The sequence below is a fragment of the Balaenoptera borealis genome, assembly GCF_965194805.1.
Source record: "Balaenoptera borealis genome assembly, chromosome: 3".
Taxonomy (NCBI): domain Eukaryota; kingdom Metazoa; phylum Chordata; class Mammalia; order Artiodactyla; family Balaenopteridae; genus Balaenoptera; species Balaenoptera borealis.
This window is the reverse complement of record NC_138866.1, coordinates 91,036,437-91,055,218: the sequence shown is the minus strand read 5'-3', so window position 1 is coordinate 91,055,218 and position 18,782 is coordinate 91,036,437. Positions and strand designations below refer to the sequence as shown.

The 18,782-nt window shown below is 40.1% G+C and overlaps 1 protein-coding gene across 2 annotated transcripts in view; it reads left to right on the top strand.

Annotated features, from left to right (window-relative positions):
• FBN1 (fibrillin 1) overlaps positions 1 to 18,782 on the top strand; it is a 252,784-nt gene that overhangs the window by 174,365 nt on the left and 59,637 nt on the right. For both annotated transcript variants that reach the window (XM_082387352.1, XM_082387351.1), the window contains exons 33-43: positions 2,771 to 2,893; positions 3,047 to 3,169; positions 4,619 to 4,744; positions 6,538 to 6,660; positions 8,413 to 8,535; positions 8,831 to 8,995; positions 11,166 to 11,234; positions 11,320 to 11,445; positions 12,666 to 12,788; positions 13,448 to 13,606; positions 16,267 to 16,338. In XM_082387352.1, coding sequence (XP_082243478.1) covers positions 2,771 to 2,893; positions 3,047 to 3,169; positions 4,619 to 4,744; positions 6,538 to 6,660; positions 8,413 to 8,535; positions 8,831 to 8,995; positions 11,166 to 11,234; positions 11,320 to 11,445; positions 12,666 to 12,788; positions 13,448 to 13,606; positions 16,267 to 16,338 — 1,332 coding nt within the window. The remainder of the gene's footprint in view (positions 1 to 2,770; positions 2,894 to 3,046; positions 3,170 to 4,618; positions 4,745 to 6,537; positions 6,661 to 8,412; positions 8,536 to 8,830; positions 8,996 to 11,165; positions 11,235 to 11,319; positions 11,446 to 12,665; positions 12,789 to 13,447; positions 13,607 to 16,266; positions 16,339 to 18,782) is intronic.

Sequence of the window (18,782 nt, the reverse complement as noted above, 5' to 3'; positions counted from 1 at the left end):
TAACTCAGAGATCAGGACAAATAAAGCAGGGACATTATGGCAGCACACTGCAAGAGTGGTGCTTTGCATCATTAACTCTGAAGGGAGTGATTATCTGAGGAAGAAAGAAGTGTCCGTGGCCCTGCCTGGGAGCCCTTAGGTCAGGCTTCCTTTCTTGAATTCCCTGCCTATTTACCACTGTTATCCCTGGGCTGGGCTTCCTCCTCATTTCCTTGGAATGTGCCGTGCTCAATTAGTCAGTTGATTAAAGCTCCCAGTCACAAGTTTAAAGCTGCCTGGCATGTGCTTCCCTTGACCTGCCTTAATAACTCAGTAGGTTCATGTGGCTGCCAAGGTTACATTAAAATTCACCTACACAATACACTGCAACTGTTAGAACATTCTTCTAGGCGTGTTTTCATTTTATACTTATTAGTGATATTGCAAAATATTCTTGTAGGAAAAATAACATTATTTTATTTTGTGTTTGCTCTAGAAGTTATAACAAAGCCAAAGATCTCAGGACCATTTCAGAACTTCAGATGGAACATTTGGCAAACAGCATGTTTCCAAACACTTTCAAATCATTTAATTGGGCTTCTTAAGTAAACAAAAGGGTAAACCTAAGTTGCTTGCCCAGTTTATTTTTCACATCGCTATTCAAGTGATCACTGAAAATTCTTGCAACATTTCATATGCCAAGATTTACCTTCTTAACCTAAGTTTTATGTTAGACATTGGTTTCCATACGGAATCATTGTATCCATACTTAGGAGTTCTTGTTCTTAGTTAATGAAAAAGTTGGTTAGGAGGCTAAGTGCCTGTCTTTCATTATGAAATAGATCAATTTCGGGAAATAAGATTCTGGTACCAATTCCAATAATGATCACCAACTCCCTGTCTTACAGTTCAACTCAATTCTGACAACCATCTACCTGGAGATAGTGTCAGATTCCACAGGTTAAGGACTCAGTCCCATAAAATTGTCCACACTTCAGGTGCCAGCCGCAAGTCTAGGTTGTCTGTTATGAGTGCTTCTGACCAGTTGGCTATAAATCAAAGGTTCCCACCACCTCCTTGAATTTGATTAATTTGCTAGAGTGGCTCACAGAACTCAAGAAACCAGTTTACTCGTTAGGTGTATCAGTTTACTATAAAAGAGTGTAACTCAGAACAGCCAGATGGAAGAGGTACATGGGGCGAGGTATGGGGAGATGGCACAGAGCTTCCATCCCATCTCTGAGCAAGCCACTCTCCCCAGGTCCTCACTGGTCACCAACCTGGAAGCTGTCCAAACCCTATCTTTTGGGGTTTTTCTAGAGGCTTTATGACAGAGGCACGATTGATTAAATCACTGACCTTTGGTGACTGATTCAACCTACAGCCCCTCTCCTCTCCCTAGAGGTGGGGGGTGGGACTGAAAATTCCACCTCCCTAATCATGCCTTTGGTTCTCTTGGCAACCAGCCCCCATCCTTAAGTGCTTTCCAAATGTCCGTCACCTCATTAACATAACAAAAGACACCTTTTTCACTCTTAGCACTTAGGAAATTCCAAGGGTTTTAGGAGTTCTGTGCCAGAAACAGGACAAAGACCAAATATACACTTCTTGTTATAAATCACAATATCACAGGAAACAAAACATATTTTACTTTATAATTTATAGTCTCTTCTTTTTTGTTTTATTAAATTTTATTGGAGTATAGTTGCTTCACAGTGTTGTGTTAGCTTCTACTGCACAGCAAAATGAATCAGCCGTACATATACATATATCCCCTCCCTTTTGGATTTCCCTCCCATTTAGGACACCACAGTGCATTAAGTAGAGTTCCCTGTGCTATACAGTATGTTCCCCTCAGGTACCTATTTTATACATAGTATCAGTAGTGTATATATGTCAATCCCAATCTCCCAATTCCTCCAACCCCGCCCCTTTCCCCCTCGGTATCCATACATTTGTTCTCTACATATATTCTCTTCTATAATGCTTTTATATTATAGAATCTATCTTGGCTAAATTTGGAAATGGAATTTTGAAGAATGGAGAATTTTTGAGAATTTGAAGTCTTTTAGCAATGTGGCCCTAATCTGGTTCTCCCTTTACTGAAAAATCTCTCTTGAATTGACTTGAGTTTTACAGGAAATATGCAAGAAGACTTGGGTCCCAAAGTGCTAGCTAGAGAAAAGATAGTTCACACACTGCTTTAAGGAATATTCTCTGCAAATGCTTGAATTAGCAATACCTGAAGTAAAACGTTTATAGAAATAAAGCGTGATTAAATAATACGGTGTTTTACATTTAAGAATAAAATATATTTAGTGTATAGAATATGATTGAAAAAGCTTTCTAACATGCCAACAACATTGTATTCCTTTGTCTATATGAGATATGAAAACAATGTGCATCATTTCTCTATAGTTGATTTAATAAAAATATTGGGAATAGAAACAAATGACCATGAGCATTAATAGGATAGAATGTTAGGCAACTCATTTTTTAAGATCTTCAACTGGAAGGAGGTTCATTTTGTTTTGCAGTGGCTGGACACTTACCTTAAAATAATGGAAAATAATTAGAGTTAACAACAGCAAGTAGCATTATGTTGTTCTTAGTAAATTGAAATTTAAATCTGTTCAATTTATGTAGCATATACATGTGGATGCTAAACCAATCTATGTTATACTGTGAGAAATGTGAAAGCAAGTCACCTTTTGAATATTGCTAAGTTATTTAAAAGACCCAAAAGGCATCTTTGCTAAACTTTTTTTAAACCACTGGTTATTTTTTCCAGACATCAATGAATGTGAAATTGGAGCACACAACTGCGACAGACATGCTGTATGTACCAACACGGCAGGAAGCTTCAAATGTAGCTGCAGCCCCGGGTGGATTGGAGATGGCATTAAGTGTACTGGTGGGTTGGAAAATAACAGAAACTGCTTCTCATGAACTGCATGGATTATAAATATGAACATATCAGTTCTGTAAAGAAAACTTTAATTTGTGTTTTACTGATTTTAGATGTCACATTTTCTGTTCATAATGATGTGTGACCTCTTTCCTTAAGATCTGGACGAATGCTCCAATGGAACCCACATGTGCAGCCAACATGCAGACTGCAAGAATACCATGGGCTCTTACCGCTGCCTCTGCAAGGAAGGATACACAGGCGATGGCTTCACTTGTACAGGTAGGCTCGTGTTGGAAACAGCTGTGTAAACGGCAGTCAGAAAAGCAAGGTGCTCGACGTCTTTCAAACCATCAGTTCTTTTCTGAAGGCTGGGTCAGTTACAGACAACTTGGAACAGAAAATATTGGTTATTTGAAACGACATTCCTGTGGAATGGAAATCTGTAGCCAACTCAATTAGGGAGACCTCAGAAACTAAATATATATTTACATAGATGTATATATAGTTATATAGTTGATATATGTGTCACTGTATGTAATGATGTCATGAGTTTAAAATAAATCACACTTCCTTTCATCACCCTTAGCCTTTATATTTTTCTGCCTGTTTCTCACTGCTGACTTGTTTTCCATATTAAAACCAAGTGTGAACTTGCTGTAGGAACCTATGTGAGGAAAAGAAATTAGACATTCTGGATCAGGTCAACAGCATATATTTTTCTTCCACTTGCCATCGTTGTTATCATTCCACATTGGTATAAGTAAGAGTTTCATAACTGCTTTGAAAGGAATTCATTCACTTCCAGTTTTACAATATATTAATGACATTTTCTTCTCAGTGCTAATGAGTAGTCATAGAATTAATGTGAACTGTTACATATATTTAAATATGTATGATTAGAAACATGATTATAAAGAAATGATATATACACTTATCATGACCATGTATAATACAGACAGCACGTTTTAAGTCAGGGCACTGGTGTTAAATAAGATATTGAAGTACATTTTTCATTGGCCGTTAGGTGGCATAGAAGCTCATAGGACCTGAAGCGTCAGTTTATCCTTAAATGACTTACAAGAAGTCATTTAAACATAAAAGGGGCTGAGGGCCAGTAAGTGATTTACCTGGATTTTGTTTTAGCTCACTAAAAGTTTTATCATACTTGAAATTGTTTTTGCTTAACCCAGTGAAGTTTTGTCATCATAAACTTCCCATTGCTTTTTAGAAAATATTCCAAGTTTCATGTACCAGGCATGTATGGTTCATGTGTCTGATATTTAACACCTGTGATTAGTAGCAAAACTCAGAAGAGATTAAGCAGGAATCTTTGGTCTCCTCTGTAGTTGCTATTCTAGGTCTTTTGCTGCCCATCTGAGCAGAGCCTGAAGCTTGAGAATCAGGCACAAACCATGACGTGTTATTTCCTGTCATGGATGTGTCCTCATGTTGATGATCCTGCTTGCAGAAGTCTTAGTGTGAATGATCTGTTTGACTCATTACCCATTAGAGATAATTTAGCATTCAGGATTCTGTATCTGAACCCCATGTTTACTATATAGTCAATATTAGTATTCAAAAGAGAAAATTGAGTTTAATGTGTCAAGTAGAAATTATGACGAAATAGCGCTACCCTCAGGAAGCTGACAATTATAAAAGTTGCTGGACCTCAGGAATCAGAAAACTCCTAACTAAGGAAGAGTAACTTGTGTTTCTTTCTGGCTGTAGATCTTGATGAGTGCTCTGAGAACCTGAATCTGTGTGGCAATGGCCAGTGCCTAAACGCCCCGGGAGGATATCGCTGTGAATGTGACATGGGCTTTGTGCCCAGTGCTGACGGGAAAGCCTGTGAAGGTAAGTGATGGGCAAGCTGCCGGGGGGCCTTGCAGGGCCTGATGAGATCAGGTTATTGAAACATTCCTGATGCCTTTCATTTGTTTGTTTTTTACACCAAGTTGTGTTTTGGCTTCCCATCTAACCTGGTCAGTTCAGTTTGTGGACAGATTGGGTCTCCAGCTGGACCATTTCTCTTTGTGCAGAGAAAATCTCAGCTATTTGGCCATAAGCTGCACATCCAGCCCTGGCCAGATGATTTGCAAGAGTACACCCATTAGTCGTAGGAGAATGGGGGTAACCAACTCAGTGCAACATATGCATCCCCATTGCTGGTGGAGAGAGCTCAAAGTGCTGGTGCCCTGATAGGGAAGGATTCTTTCCAAATATGGAGACACAGTTTTTAATCTCTGCTATGGTTTTGTTTCTAGAAATAAAGGCTTTAAAATAACAGCAGAGTGGATAGTCTTGTCCGTAGGTAGAACAATGTCCTGGCTATGTCTCACACGGTCTCCAAATATCTAACACATATGGACGTGGAACAGTCTTTCGCAAATCCACTCAGTAAGGAACCCCTAGGGATGATACCCTATGTCAAGATGTCTCTCAGTGTAAGGCTCCATCTTCCTGAGAAGTGTTGGTCAGACAGGAAGAGTCCTGAGAGCCTGTTGGCTGAGGATGGATCCCACTAAGAAACACAAGATTCCCCTCTTTACCCACACTTGTCAAATTTAAGTACATTATCCCTCATTGAGAAGAATTAGTGACCACAGTGAACTGAAAAAATTTCAGTAGAAATAAACACATGGTAACGATCGACAGTAGAGGTTTAAACAAGACCCTGATTAATGTCTTAACTAATCGTTGTTGCTTGTTACTAGGACATTAACTCAAAGTCAGTCTTCAGCTGTGACATGTATACTAATTCCCTCATATAGTTCTATGTAAATACTTTTCTTTGTTATGGAACCATTGGATGTTCTTTATACAGTTTATATGAAATAGGCAGAGTTTGATATAAATTTCCTCTGAGGCAAGAAACTAATTATGCTGTTGATCCTGTGCCTAATGCCTTGTTTACTTCTGTGACTGTGAACATCCAAGGAAAACAGGTACTGTGCCACCTCTGGGAGCAGAAATAGGCACAGTGAAAGTTTTGCTTCCCTTAATGCTATAAGGGAATGTTTTGTTTGTTTGTTTGTTCTTAATATAAATCATCACTGGCAGAGTGTTCATGGCTATTAAAAGCCAGTCTCAAGGCTGCAGATGTGCCTGCATGCCAATTACACAAGCAGCATGTTAACCTGAGGCAGGGACAGAGGCCTGGAAAAAGCCTCCGCAGTTTTTAGATCTCCATCAACAACTGCAAACACGCACCATGGTACTAGGAACACAGAGGACTATAAAAACTGATGATAAAAGTTACCACAGAGCCTTTGTGGTTCTTAAAATTTTAACTCACAACAAAAACAGTGAACGTGTAGATAAGAACAACCAAAGAATTTAGTCTAAGTTGGCTTGTTTGGCTCTTCCTTCACAAAAGCGATGTGGAGCTATGTAGAACACCATAATGAGATACATATACATAAAATGCTTAGTCCACTGCTTGGCATGTAATAGGGGCTGAGAAAAGGGAAGTTCTCACCTAGGAGACTTCCTTACAGATGACAGATCATCTGAAAGTCTATAGGAGAAGGACCTAGGTCGATGTCAGATAGTCTTCATTTTCTTAATAATAGCATCGTTTGCCTAATTACATTAGGCAGTTTCTTTAGCAAAAAAATAATTTCTCCCCCTTTTCCTCCTTGCCCAAGACATTGACGAGTGCTCTCTTCCGAACATCTGTGTTTTTGGAACCTGCCACAACCTCCCTGGCCTGTTCCGCTGTGAGTGTGAGATCGGCTACGAACTGGACAGAAGCGGGGGGAACTGCACAGGTAAGGCATCCGTTTGCGTGGAAATCTGTTCCCAGGTGTCCCAGGGGACCCAACTGTTGGGGCCTTGCAGGATCGCGCAGGGATATCCGCAGAGTCACAAAAGAAAAGCAGGGATGAAGAAGCATTAGGAATCACAGAATACATTTCTTCAGACCTGGAACTGATTAGATGTGAGCATGCAGAGGAAAAAGTTGGAGAGAGTTGAAGGTGCAGAATTAATAGCCTAGAATCAAGCTCATGGTTACAGAGGGGCTTGCCGTTCCTTTTCTACTTGGGCACATTTTTGGAGAGTTGCCTTTTGAAGGATGTGCCCTGGGATCATGGGTTTTGTCTTGAACTTCTCTGCTGAGATACCCACTCCTTCTGAGCCCTGGCCTGTTGGTGGTCACCAGAGAACGCGGTACCTAGAAGTCAGCCACTCATTTCTAGTGTGTAGATCATTTTCTCCTAGAGCAAAGAACTCTTCAGGAACATTAAAAAAAAAAAAAAAATTAGAAAAGCCATAGCGGGCACTCTGTAGACCCTCACTGGTTGATTTCGGCACTGAGTTAAGACTTTGAGAGCCATTTTCAGTTCTCCACCCTAGCGTCCCCTTCGATTCAAGGATACTAAGGAAATAAGTTCCATTCTGTATGGGCTCAGGATTTCAAGAAAACCCTAATTATTCCAGCTGCCTAAACAAGCCATGACTCAGTGGCTCTCCAGTTATGACCACCTCCACCACCTCCCTGAAATTGCTCAGGACTAAGGTATTCTTGCCCAAGCACACCTACTTCTCTTGGTTTTTCAAAAAACTATTAAGACACCAAGCCGGCCTCTAGCACACAAGCAGGAAGTCACCTCTCCACTGCCATGCCTTCTCCTCAGTTCTCCAAATCACCACCAGCATCATTCTACCCACCCTGATTTCTGTTAGTCTATCCTGTCCCTCTAAGGTCACATGCGATTTGAGCAAAAGAATTTTACCACAATGGAACCTCCAAGAGGGTTACCAGGGCCGAGCAGGAGGACCGGAGCAGAAAGTGTCATCCTCATTTCCCAATCTCTTCTCTCTGAATCAGCGTGTCTGTTCTTGAATATTTTACACGTATTCAAAATAGACAAAAGGATTGCACAGGGGTGGAATTTGCCAAAACCCATGTCTTAAATATCTGGAATTCTGTACATGTGTTTGGAATAGAAACTGAAAGGGAAATATTCAACCCAGCATCAGTGATGGGAAAGAGACTCCTAGCAGGCCTGAAGAAACACGCTAGGCCTTGTGTGTGCGTTTGTGCTTGCGCTCAGCTGCACCGAGGCAAGCACACCCAGTGGGGGAGGCAGCAGAAGTCTCCTGCTCCTGACGGTTCCCTGGGACATCTTGCTCTCATTTGATAAAATAACAAGCTGCACATATTAAATATATTTTCTTAAAACCTGTGTCTGAAGTTTTGGTTGACCGAGGTCACAGTAGTGTTTTGCTTTCAGTTACCTTCACTGAAATATTTTTCCTAGTTCCAAAGTTATATTTTCTCCTGATGACAAATTTGAATGCTAAATGTGTTCCAGGGGAAAAAGACCCAAGACTATGACATATTTCCTTCCTGAGGGGTTTTATTTCAGAAGTGGAAGACTATATTTCTAGGGGTAATTACAACTGGAAACTCTTAAAAATTCTAGTTGGGAGCCCTAGATTTGGTGCTACCGTTTTATGGTGATGCCTTCCCCGCGTTGGCTTGGGTGATAACGCTGCCCCTTGCTGTTTGGTTTTAGACGTTAATGAATGTCTGGATCCAACCACGTGTATCAGTGGGAACTGTGTCAACACCCCAGGCAGCTATACCTGTGACTGTCCACCCGATTTTGAGCTGAATCCAACTCGAGTTGGCTGTGTTGGTAAGATCTTAAAAACTTTTCAGAGAAACGTACTGTTTGTTATTTTTAAAGCAACATTGAACGTTGCATTCTCAAATTTTTAAAAAGTAATCGTATAAAAATTTAAACATTTCCTAAATATGGTTTATACTTTCAGGTCCTTTTCTCTAGGTAAATTCCCAGTATATGTGTTTGGGCACTTTTTAGTTTCTTAGTAAATTATGGTTATTAAACAGTTTTGGAAGTGGGTTTGAATTTTCAACCCTTACGTAGAAAGAATTTGCCTGACGCTTTTTTGTTTGTATATGGTAAATAGATACCCGCTCTGGAAATTGCTATTTGGATGTTCGACCTCGAGGAGACAATGGAGATACAGCCTGTAGCAATGAAATTGGAGTTGGTGTTTCCAAGGCTTCCTGCTGCTGTTCTCTGGGTAAAGCCTGGGGTACTCCTTGTGAGCTGTGCCCTGCTGTGAACACATGTAAGTGGACATCCTCCTATTTATTATTATCATTCCAGCTCAGTCCAGTTCTCCTTTCTAGCTCCAGAGAATAGAAGCCACAGAGGGAGGGAGCTGCCACTGGTCTCTACTCTTTAATCAGGGAGGGGAGATCAGTCCTTTCAGCCCTGTTGAAGAATCCCACTCCCAATTTGGAAGTCAGAACGTGTCCCCAGTTGGCTTGCACTAAAAAGTCAAGTAGGGCAGGCAACATTTCATTTCTGTCTGAGTGAAAAGAAGATAGCAGTATTTTAAAGAAGATTTTCCAGGCTAGGTTACTTATATCATATTAGGACACATTGATCTCTCCTCTTGTCATCTATTGGCTAGTCTTAGAAGCTCTAGGACAGACGGGAGTTTCCCTGGGTGAAAAAGAAGCAATTAACTAAGCAAATATGAAATGGAAGATCATTCCATTCTTGTGGTATGACTTGAAAGAAAGCCTTAGAGTGTGATTTTAAGGACATAAATAATGTCTTCTAAAAACATAAAAGGCTTTCCTTTTTTCTAAGTGGATGCTGTATTACGATTTAGAGTCAGATGTAGCTTCTGGGGCAAAGGTCAGTGGCTGCTGCTTACCAGGGTATATTGGGATAGGTATTGATTCTTTCCTTGCTGAAGGGTCACTTATTTACTTTTTCTAAAATTATTTGTTGAGTACCTAAAGGATGTACTTTGGGTGTGCAGAGGTGATAATTTATGGATAATTGGATGGCTAATTCTCGTCTAATGGGTGGTTCCTGCCTTCCAGGAGTGTACAGTCTAGCAAAATATGACCTAAACATAAGAGCTGTAATTCAATGTAGACCTCAATAAGGCAAGAAAGAAGAGCAGACTCAGTGCCATGAGTGGGAGAAAGAGCACACCTGGTTCCAGTTAGGACTGTGTCACTTGCCACCCATGTAACTTCGGAGTCAGCAAGCCTGTTTCCTCATTCATAATATGCCTCATAGGATTAAATGAAGTCACTCATGTAAAGCACTCAGCACAGGGATGGATTCTTGGCAGGCACCTCCTTCTCTCCTTTATTCAGAAGGGGAAGTCAGTTGTGATTGGCACTGTGTGGTGATAACTTGGTGCATGTTTTAATCGGGGCTTGAAGGAAGGGTGTGACATGAAAGAGGGGACTTAAAAAAGAGTGGATGATTGCAGAAAGGGGAGAGAAAAATAAAAGAGGAGGACAGTTAATTTCACTGATGTTGAAAGAATCAAAGCAAGATGGTTAGGTGGGGGGCAGGGGGAGTCGGTTCTATTGAGTAACAGTGATTAACCAAGCGATAGAGGTCCACCCCACCTCAAACTGGATCAGAGCTAGAACTGCAATACATACATATATACATTTATGCATATATACATATAATTTCAGAAATCGAGGAGGGGGATTATCAGATTTGGAAAGACCATGATCATTATGAAAGAACTGATTCTTACAGACGCTTGTCAGGATGATACAGCAGATTCGGGTCATTCTCATCCAGGTGTTCCTGTATGAATCACACTGCTGGTGCATGGCACTGAAAGAAATGTTTTCGAGTGAAATACTTGGATGACAGAATTAATGGAGGGAATCAAAGGACACTGTAAAAAGTTGGTTTTGGAAACCAGGGGAATTAGTGTTGCCATCCGTAGAAACAGAGGGGCACGAAAGCTCTCTAGTCATTAAGGAGAGAAGTGGGATGGGAACCAAGAAAGAACAGCTTTTCCTAAGGCTCTGTTTGGAAAGGGTTTTGGAGACAAGCTGATTAACAATATGAAGGGAAGTTGTGATTCCCAGGAAGTAAGACCGAACAAAACATAAAAATGGAGGAGATGGTTACAAAATTAAAAGGGAAAGAAAAATCTTTAAAAAGACATAATAATGGAGATAGAGAATAAAATAGTTCATGAGAACATAAGACCAGAGAGTAGGCGGAAGGTTCAGAGACTGAGGACAGTAGCCTTACATTTGGCACACATAGAAAAAGCCATTTGAAAGGACAAGTATATACAAAGATGTTAACCTGCTTCAGGTGAGCGGGGTAACTGCCAGAGATTCCTGAAAATGAATATTTTCAGATGGATATGTCAGTTTTTCTCTTGAGGATACTATTTCTAGAAATTTTAGATTCAGAAAAACTCAGTCTGATTTTTGTTTGTTTGTTTGTTTCCATAGCTGAGTACAAAATTCTTTGTCCTGGAGGAGAAGGTTTTCGACCCAACCCTATCACGGTTATATTGGAAGGTAATTCTGTTTCGCTGATCTTAAAGCGCGCACCTTTGGAACCGCCTCGGGTTTATTTACAATGCTGTCGTTGTCATTTTGATAGATATCGACGAGTGCCAGGAGCTCCCAGGGCTGTGCCAAGGCGGGAAATGTATCAACACCTTTGGCAGTTTCCAGTGCCGCTGTCCGACGGGCTACTACCTGAATGAAGACACCCGAGTGTGTGATGGTAAATGGCCCTTTTCGGATGACAGGTTCTTTCAGATATTAAGAACTGACCTCAAAAACCAGCATACAGTCAGTCACCAGGGAAACTGAGACTCTAGCAATACAGCACAATAGTCCAAGTGCAAACATGGCCAGGAAATGATGCCACACATGTGGCAGCTTGCGCTCATGTTAGTGACAGAATATCATGTCCAATACATCCTAAATCTCTCTTTTTTTTTTTTTTTTGAGAGAAACGGTGTTTTGTTATCTTGAGCCATAGTCCTGTTTATGCCTGCAGAGTTTTCCATGCTCTTCAGAAAAGCCATTTTTATTGGTGTAGCACAGGTCTCGTTTCAGTGGCTTCTATATTCTGGACAGTTCTGGGCTCTTCTTCTTGTCCTTTACCACTTATCATTTGTACTAAGCATTTAAATGCGCTTCTCTGTGGAGGCAGCCCCTTTGGTTTTATGATGCAAGTGATGACTCCTGTTCATCCTGTGTTACTGGGAAGATGGAGACTATCGACCACTGTTAGCTTTCAGAGCACGTGGACCATTGACCAGCGTGGGGAAATGGTTTTCATCTATATACAGGAGTCACACAACAGATTTGGGAAGAGACCTCCCTGTGTCCTGGAGGGGAAATATTCCTCTGGTTCTCCAAAAGGCTTATTAGGTGACCTCGGCAGTGACAACCTTGTTGAGTATTAGTCAAGCATCACAATACACATGACACAGCTTAAGACCCACGGAGTTAACAAAAATTAGAATCAACCCCTGTGTTTGAACATGGGGAAGGAGGCGTGATATACCTACTTCTGTGCTGTCTTACCAGTGCAGATTCATGAAGCCAGTTTTTGATGGCTTCAGGATATATCATATCCTTCCTGAGATTTTGTGAACATGTGAAGTACCTAGCTATCGTCCTGAAAGATACTTGAGAATTATAATTTCTCCACATTACCATCACTGCACGTGTTTGAGGATGTTTTGGACTCGTTTATTAAGAACTCATATCAGAAGGTAAAATCTCCTTTTCTAAAACTCCTCTCCTGAAAATGCACACATTAGCACAGACTAAGGACACTGATGAATGAAACATCCATTTTCCTTATCCAGGTTGCGAAGTGCCCTGTGGATTTTCTCCAAGACCATCAACATTTATATTGACCCTGAGTACCAGACCATTCCAAAGAGTGAAATTTCCATATTCACATACCACTTTCTCTTTGGATTATAGATGTGAACGAATGTGAAACTCCCGGAATCTGTGGTCCAGGAACATGTTATAACACCGTGGGCAACTACACCTGTATTTGCCCTCCAGACTACATGCAAGTGAATGGGGGGAATAATTGCATGGGTAAGTCCCAACTTTTCTTTATAGTGCATGTTTGTTTGGTCCTCATCTGCAAAGAGAAAAAGAGCTTCCGAGCCAGCAATTAGTCCTCAGCATTATGTTACTCATAAGAGCGAGTACTGCCACCCTTTCACTGAGAGAGCCTCCTCCCCTGTAAAGCATAAGCTGGGCCTTTTCTCACCACCTCGTGTGGGTGGTTGGGAGTTTTCTTTAAAATGTAATGTTGGAAAATCCCAAACAAAGGTTTAATAGTACTTCTTTTGTTTGACTTTGGGTGTATCTTTATACAACTATATTTACAGCACTGACCTACAGTATTAAAACATCATGAGTCGGAAATGAGAAAATCACTGCCAAATAGCAGGGGAGAATTGTTACTAGGAGACTGGGTGGAGAGTCACGTAAAGTTTATTAACACCGCAGCTACATAATGACTAAGTTCTGTGGCACAAAACAACAGGGAATATATTTCTCAAAGTCCTTTTTCTTGTAGTAGCGTAGGACGACGGAGAGCTGTGTGAGAGCAGGCTTTTCCTGCCCTGATTGAACTCAAGTTACAATACACTTCAAAAGAGATTCACTCCTTAAGTATCCCCTTAGAATCTCCCTGTCGTGATTTCCCCATGGCATCACCATTCCCTTAACTTCCTCCTTTCTTCTAGATATGAGGAGAAGCTTGTGCTACAGGAACTATTACGCTGACAACCAGACCTGCGACGGAGAACTGTTGTTCAATATGACCAAGAAGATGTGCTGTTGTTCCTACAACATTGGCCGGGCCTGGAATAAGCCCTGTGAACAGTGTCCGATCCCAAGCACAGGTGAGTTTTAGTTTCACCGTTACCAGAAAGATAGCTCGGTACATTACCCACAAATTGTTGGGGAGATGAATCTCAGCAAGGGAAGAAAAGGGTGCATCGTTGATCTTCATAAGAAAAGATTAGCTCACAAGGGCAAATAGTTAAATTCACAGTTGATCTTGGTCCTTGCAGCTGAAAACTGAGTCACAGAATATGCTTTCTAATTTATACCCAGGTTCATTCACCAGACGTATAGACTCAGTATATCACAAAAATATAAACACTGTTATCATTGTTATGGAGTCTGCCATATGACTAAAAGTCTGGAAACATTGGGCAAAGCAGTATGACAAATAAGTAAACCATAGTCCTATCAGTTTTACTTATTTATAACTAATCTTGTTCCAGAAAGAATTCAAGGTGGCCCACAAAGATGCAAATGTAAAATAAGAAGGCCTAATGCAAATGGCAGGCAAGGGTAAGAAACTCAGAGCAAGGAACAAGGGTAATACACACGATCCACGTTGGGAATTCCTACACACTTGCCAGCAATGAGCAATAACTTGGGCTCTAAACCTTCTTTCTAGCAGCTCATATAGAGAGAGATGTGATCGAATCTAAGAGTCTCAATGACCACAAAGCAAAATCAACACTAAAGACAAGCAGAAAAGATCAACTCCTTGATATTGAGATCTTAGAGAAATTTCTTCTTATATCCTCATGCAGAAAAATCCAAATAATGTTATCTGTTTGGAAAAAAAATGTCTAATTTACATCTTAGCAGTAAATGAAGCAAAAACTTTGGTGCAGTGTTCTTACACGGTAGATGATATATGTCATATATATCATGAGGACATCGTTTACTAATGATGATCTAGATTATCTTTATGATTTAGATTGAATGAACTACCATGCAGAGTACTGATCTGAGAATTGTGTGGGACCTACTCCATTCCCCACAGTGATATGTAAAATCCTAAACCTATTGTCTGGTGCTACCTGACAGTGCATAAAACAGAAGATTCTTTTTTAGTAAAATATACCATTTCATCCATTGTTTACTCTGGAAAGAGTGTAATAACCATTACTTAGAATTACGAGTTGTCTCCACTCTGCAAGATGTTGCTCGACCAGGGGTTGGCAAACAAGAGCCCATGGGCCAAATCCAGCCCTCCTCCTATTTTTGTATGGCCCACAAGCTAAAAATAATTTTGACATTTTTAAATGGTTGGAAAAAAAGTCAAAGGAATGATATGTCATGACCTGAAAATTTTATGAACTTCAAATTTTAGTAAATAAAATTTTACTAGAATTCAGCCCCACTAATTTATTTACATATTATCTATCTATGGTTGCTTTCGTGAAATAGTTGAGTAGTTTCAACAGAGACTGCACAGCTTGCAAAACCTAAAATATTTACTTTTTAGCCCTCTAAGAGAAAATTTGCTGACCCCTGATCTTGACCAATGGCCTTCAAATCTTTTGATCATACATACCTATCGTTAAAAAACCTGGAGGTTACACACACTTACTGTGTGTATTTACAAGTAAAAGTATATGTGTATGTGTCTCTATATGTTTGTTTTCAATTATATTGAGAAATGCATTGATTATTTTCATAAACTGTTCTATTATAAAAGATACACAAAATTAATTTTAAAATTGGATTTTACAAAGACAGACATCCTAGTATTTTCTTTCTTACCTTGATGGATCATTGTACCTTTCCCTGCAGACCACTTTGGAGATCTCTGATAAAGACTATCATATACTTTCAGAAATACCTGTCTGAGGTTTAAGAATCTGCATACTCTTAATATAAAATGCAAGGTTTCGTCTTCATGTTGAATATTGGCCAAATCCAGCCATGGCTGTTCATTAGCTATGCAGTCTACACACATTTTAGGAGTCCCTGAAATTTGGATGGTCAGTGGAGGTGGCGTGACACTTGTTGGAAGTGGACCCTCACTCCTTTTTCTATAAGGAAATAAAAGCACTAGGAAGAGAACACGTTACATTTTGATTAAAATACTTTTGGAAACCTTTTACTAATTTTCAGTAGGTTTGACCCACAAGGCAATGGCCATCTTGAGCTTAAACTGATACCATGCTATACTGGTTACACTCATGATCTGGAATTACAGAATCGCAGAGTTAAAAGGGACCACAGATGACATTTAGTGCATCCTTTATTATCAACTTTGATGAATTCAGGTGAAGGAGAGAAAGATAAAGGGTCGGGGGGGACGGAGAGAGAGAGAACAAGAGAGCTGCACCAAAAGAAATCCAGCTCCAAAACTTGAAGTAATGAGGTAAGTTGGTTCTTTGACGTGAATTAGTCATTAATAGGCCTCATATCAAGAACTCAGCTAGATTTGCCACGGTCTCCCCCAGTCTACTACAGGCAAGATCATACAAATGAGTGGCATGTGATATAGAGACCTCTGCTTCTGCCTCATTATTACATCAACATGAGGTCACTTTTCCTTCAGTGTTTGTCTTAAGGAGAAGTTTACACCATCTGTAGGAATTTTCAGATTAATTTTTTATTTTAAATTTTTCAAAATACAGGTAAATACCTTTCAAGAATGGATACAAAGTAATTTTGTTCACCCTAATTATTGCTCTCTGCTGACCCCTATTCCCACCCCGCTCACCCCACCTTTGTTCAATCACTGCAGATGAATTTGCTACACTCTGTGGAAGTCAAAGGCCAGGCTTCGTCATCGACATTTACACTGGTTTACCTGTTGGTGAGTTATGATGCCTTTGTTGGAACTTTTTGTCTCTGCCTTTGTGTTAAGAAAAGGAAGTACACACTGTTATTTTCTCAGTTTGCTTTTTTTTCTTAGAAGGAACAAATCATTAAACAGTGCCATTTAGCTTTATTGAAACTCTGATTCTTAGTTTGAAACAAACAGTACAGACACCCTGTGTAGCTCCACCTAATTGGCAGCAGCATTTGTCGGTCATGATTAAGGGGACTGGAAAGCTTTTCACAGAATTACAATCAAGCTTAGTTAAACCAACCCTAGGCATCAACAAAGAGAGATTCTGGGAGTAGGGCCAGTTGACTTTTGATTTGACTATAATTCCCAGTCCTTCCATCTGACTAAGACCTGAGTTTAATATGACTGTTCATACCAATCCTTATGTGTAGGTGGATCAATTTTATCTCACATAGAATCTCCTCAGGTCATCCGCTTTGGGATTTTTAGATGTGAAATTAAAAAAAAAAAAAATCTTTCCAATCTGAGGCCCTGTCTGGTAACTGGAGCAGACACCACTGCGGTGCTAGTGAAGCTTATGCAAGATTCAGAAGTATTGCACAGCGTTCAGCCAATGGAAGTGATGCCTTTGTGGTTTAAAACCAAATAACATGAAAGCAGATGGAAAGCTACTGCATTCTCAGAGTCTTTCCCCAGTGTGATTTATATGGCTCCTTAGATGCCCCTGTTAATTCTGAGCAGTTGTGTCTAGTAGCAAACATCACCACTTGGTCTGTTCCATTTTATTCCTAATAAGTAAACTGAAATCCACATCAGCCTTTCCAATGACCTTGTTTAAGAAAACAAGGGTCTGCTCCAGCAATCAGCCTGGCTCTCTTAGTGCCAAATACATATGGCTCCGTAGCCTAGTCAACATCCAAAGAAACTTCATGATTTGGAAAGAAAACCTGTTAAATGGCATTGGCCTGAAACACCCGGCTCTAGCTGCTTTGTTTTTCCCCTTCCCAAAACAGATCTTTTCATCTCCTTAGAATCTCTTATCTGAAGATAAGCGGTCTTTAATAGTAGAGTCCATCGTTCTCCGTGGATGGACCAGGCGTGTACCCCAGCAAGGCCTACCTTCTAATGTTGGCAGCAGGCAAAGACTCAAAATAGCATGAACAACATCCACTAATAAAACTGGAAAGGCCTCAGACATCGTCTAGTCCACATCAGCTAGGCCTTGCCTTACCGTTGAGGGGACAGAGGCCGAGACAGGGGAAGGGACTCAGCTGAGGTCACCTGGCTAATTAATAACAGAGCTGAGACCAGAATCCAGTCTTGACTCACAGCTTGCTTTGCCGCTAGCTCTTGAAAACTGGAAATGTGATAGTTAGCAGTATACTTATTGTTAGCAAATTCCAGCATGACAAAATATTTAGATGACTGAGAAACTTTGTTTTATTTAAGCTTTATACTCTTCTTCTGAAAGGTCTGAAGATTGTTGGCATATAGAACCCATTCGTGTGGGGTTAAAACTATAGCAAGTTTATTAATCTTGTCTTTAAACATAAACTTTTCCAAGTTGAAGTTCAAATGGAATCCAGACAGGAAAAGAAAATATAATTTTTAATATATGCTTTTGCTCTTTTATGCCTAACAATGGCTAGAAATTTGACCCAGCCTGTTATTGTTAAACTTGAAAATACATCTCTTATATTTAAAACAAATGAATGTGAACATAACATTTCATGTTTTAACCCGTACCTAGTTCAAGAATGTCTGAATTTTTTTTTTTTTCGCTTTTTGCTGATAGTTCATAGTTGTGATATTTCTTTGCCTAACTTTTTAAGAACATGAATGACAAATGTGTGAAAAATCTAAAACATAATTACTTGTATTCAAAATGGAAATATACCCTTTGATATTCTAAGCTGGTTTACTTCCATTAAAGAGGTCAATTTGTCCTCAAACAAAATCAAGCCCTTTAGAAAAAGGTCCAACATAAGCCCATGTCCTGTCAAATTTCTCCTTTAAAACAGATTGGCTTTAGGGTGTGATTCTTCTGAAAGCTCTTGTGAGTTCCACTTAAGTCTATAGCCATCTTCTTACAATTTATGCAAACAAAGTATCTTGCAGAGGCTCCTGACTGTGATATGTAAAGGAAAGTATCTCAACAACAATAACAGAAACCTAATGGATTGGAAAGACCAAAGCTTTACATTCCCTCCCGGCTTCTGAAGTGTTTTGTGAAACTCTGCCAGAGGGCTGGTAGAGGGGCCCTCTGGGAATAACAAGCACTTCGCTAACGGTTTTGTGAAGATTGTTTGACTGTGGAAAAGCATATGAGAGACAGGACAGCCTGTTAGCGGATTCCTGGTATCGAATCCCAACTCTGCCTCCTGTTGGCTGTACGGTCTTTGGCAAGTTCCATGCTCTCACTTGGCCTTAGTTCCATCATCTGCATCATGAGGATAGTCAGAGTACCT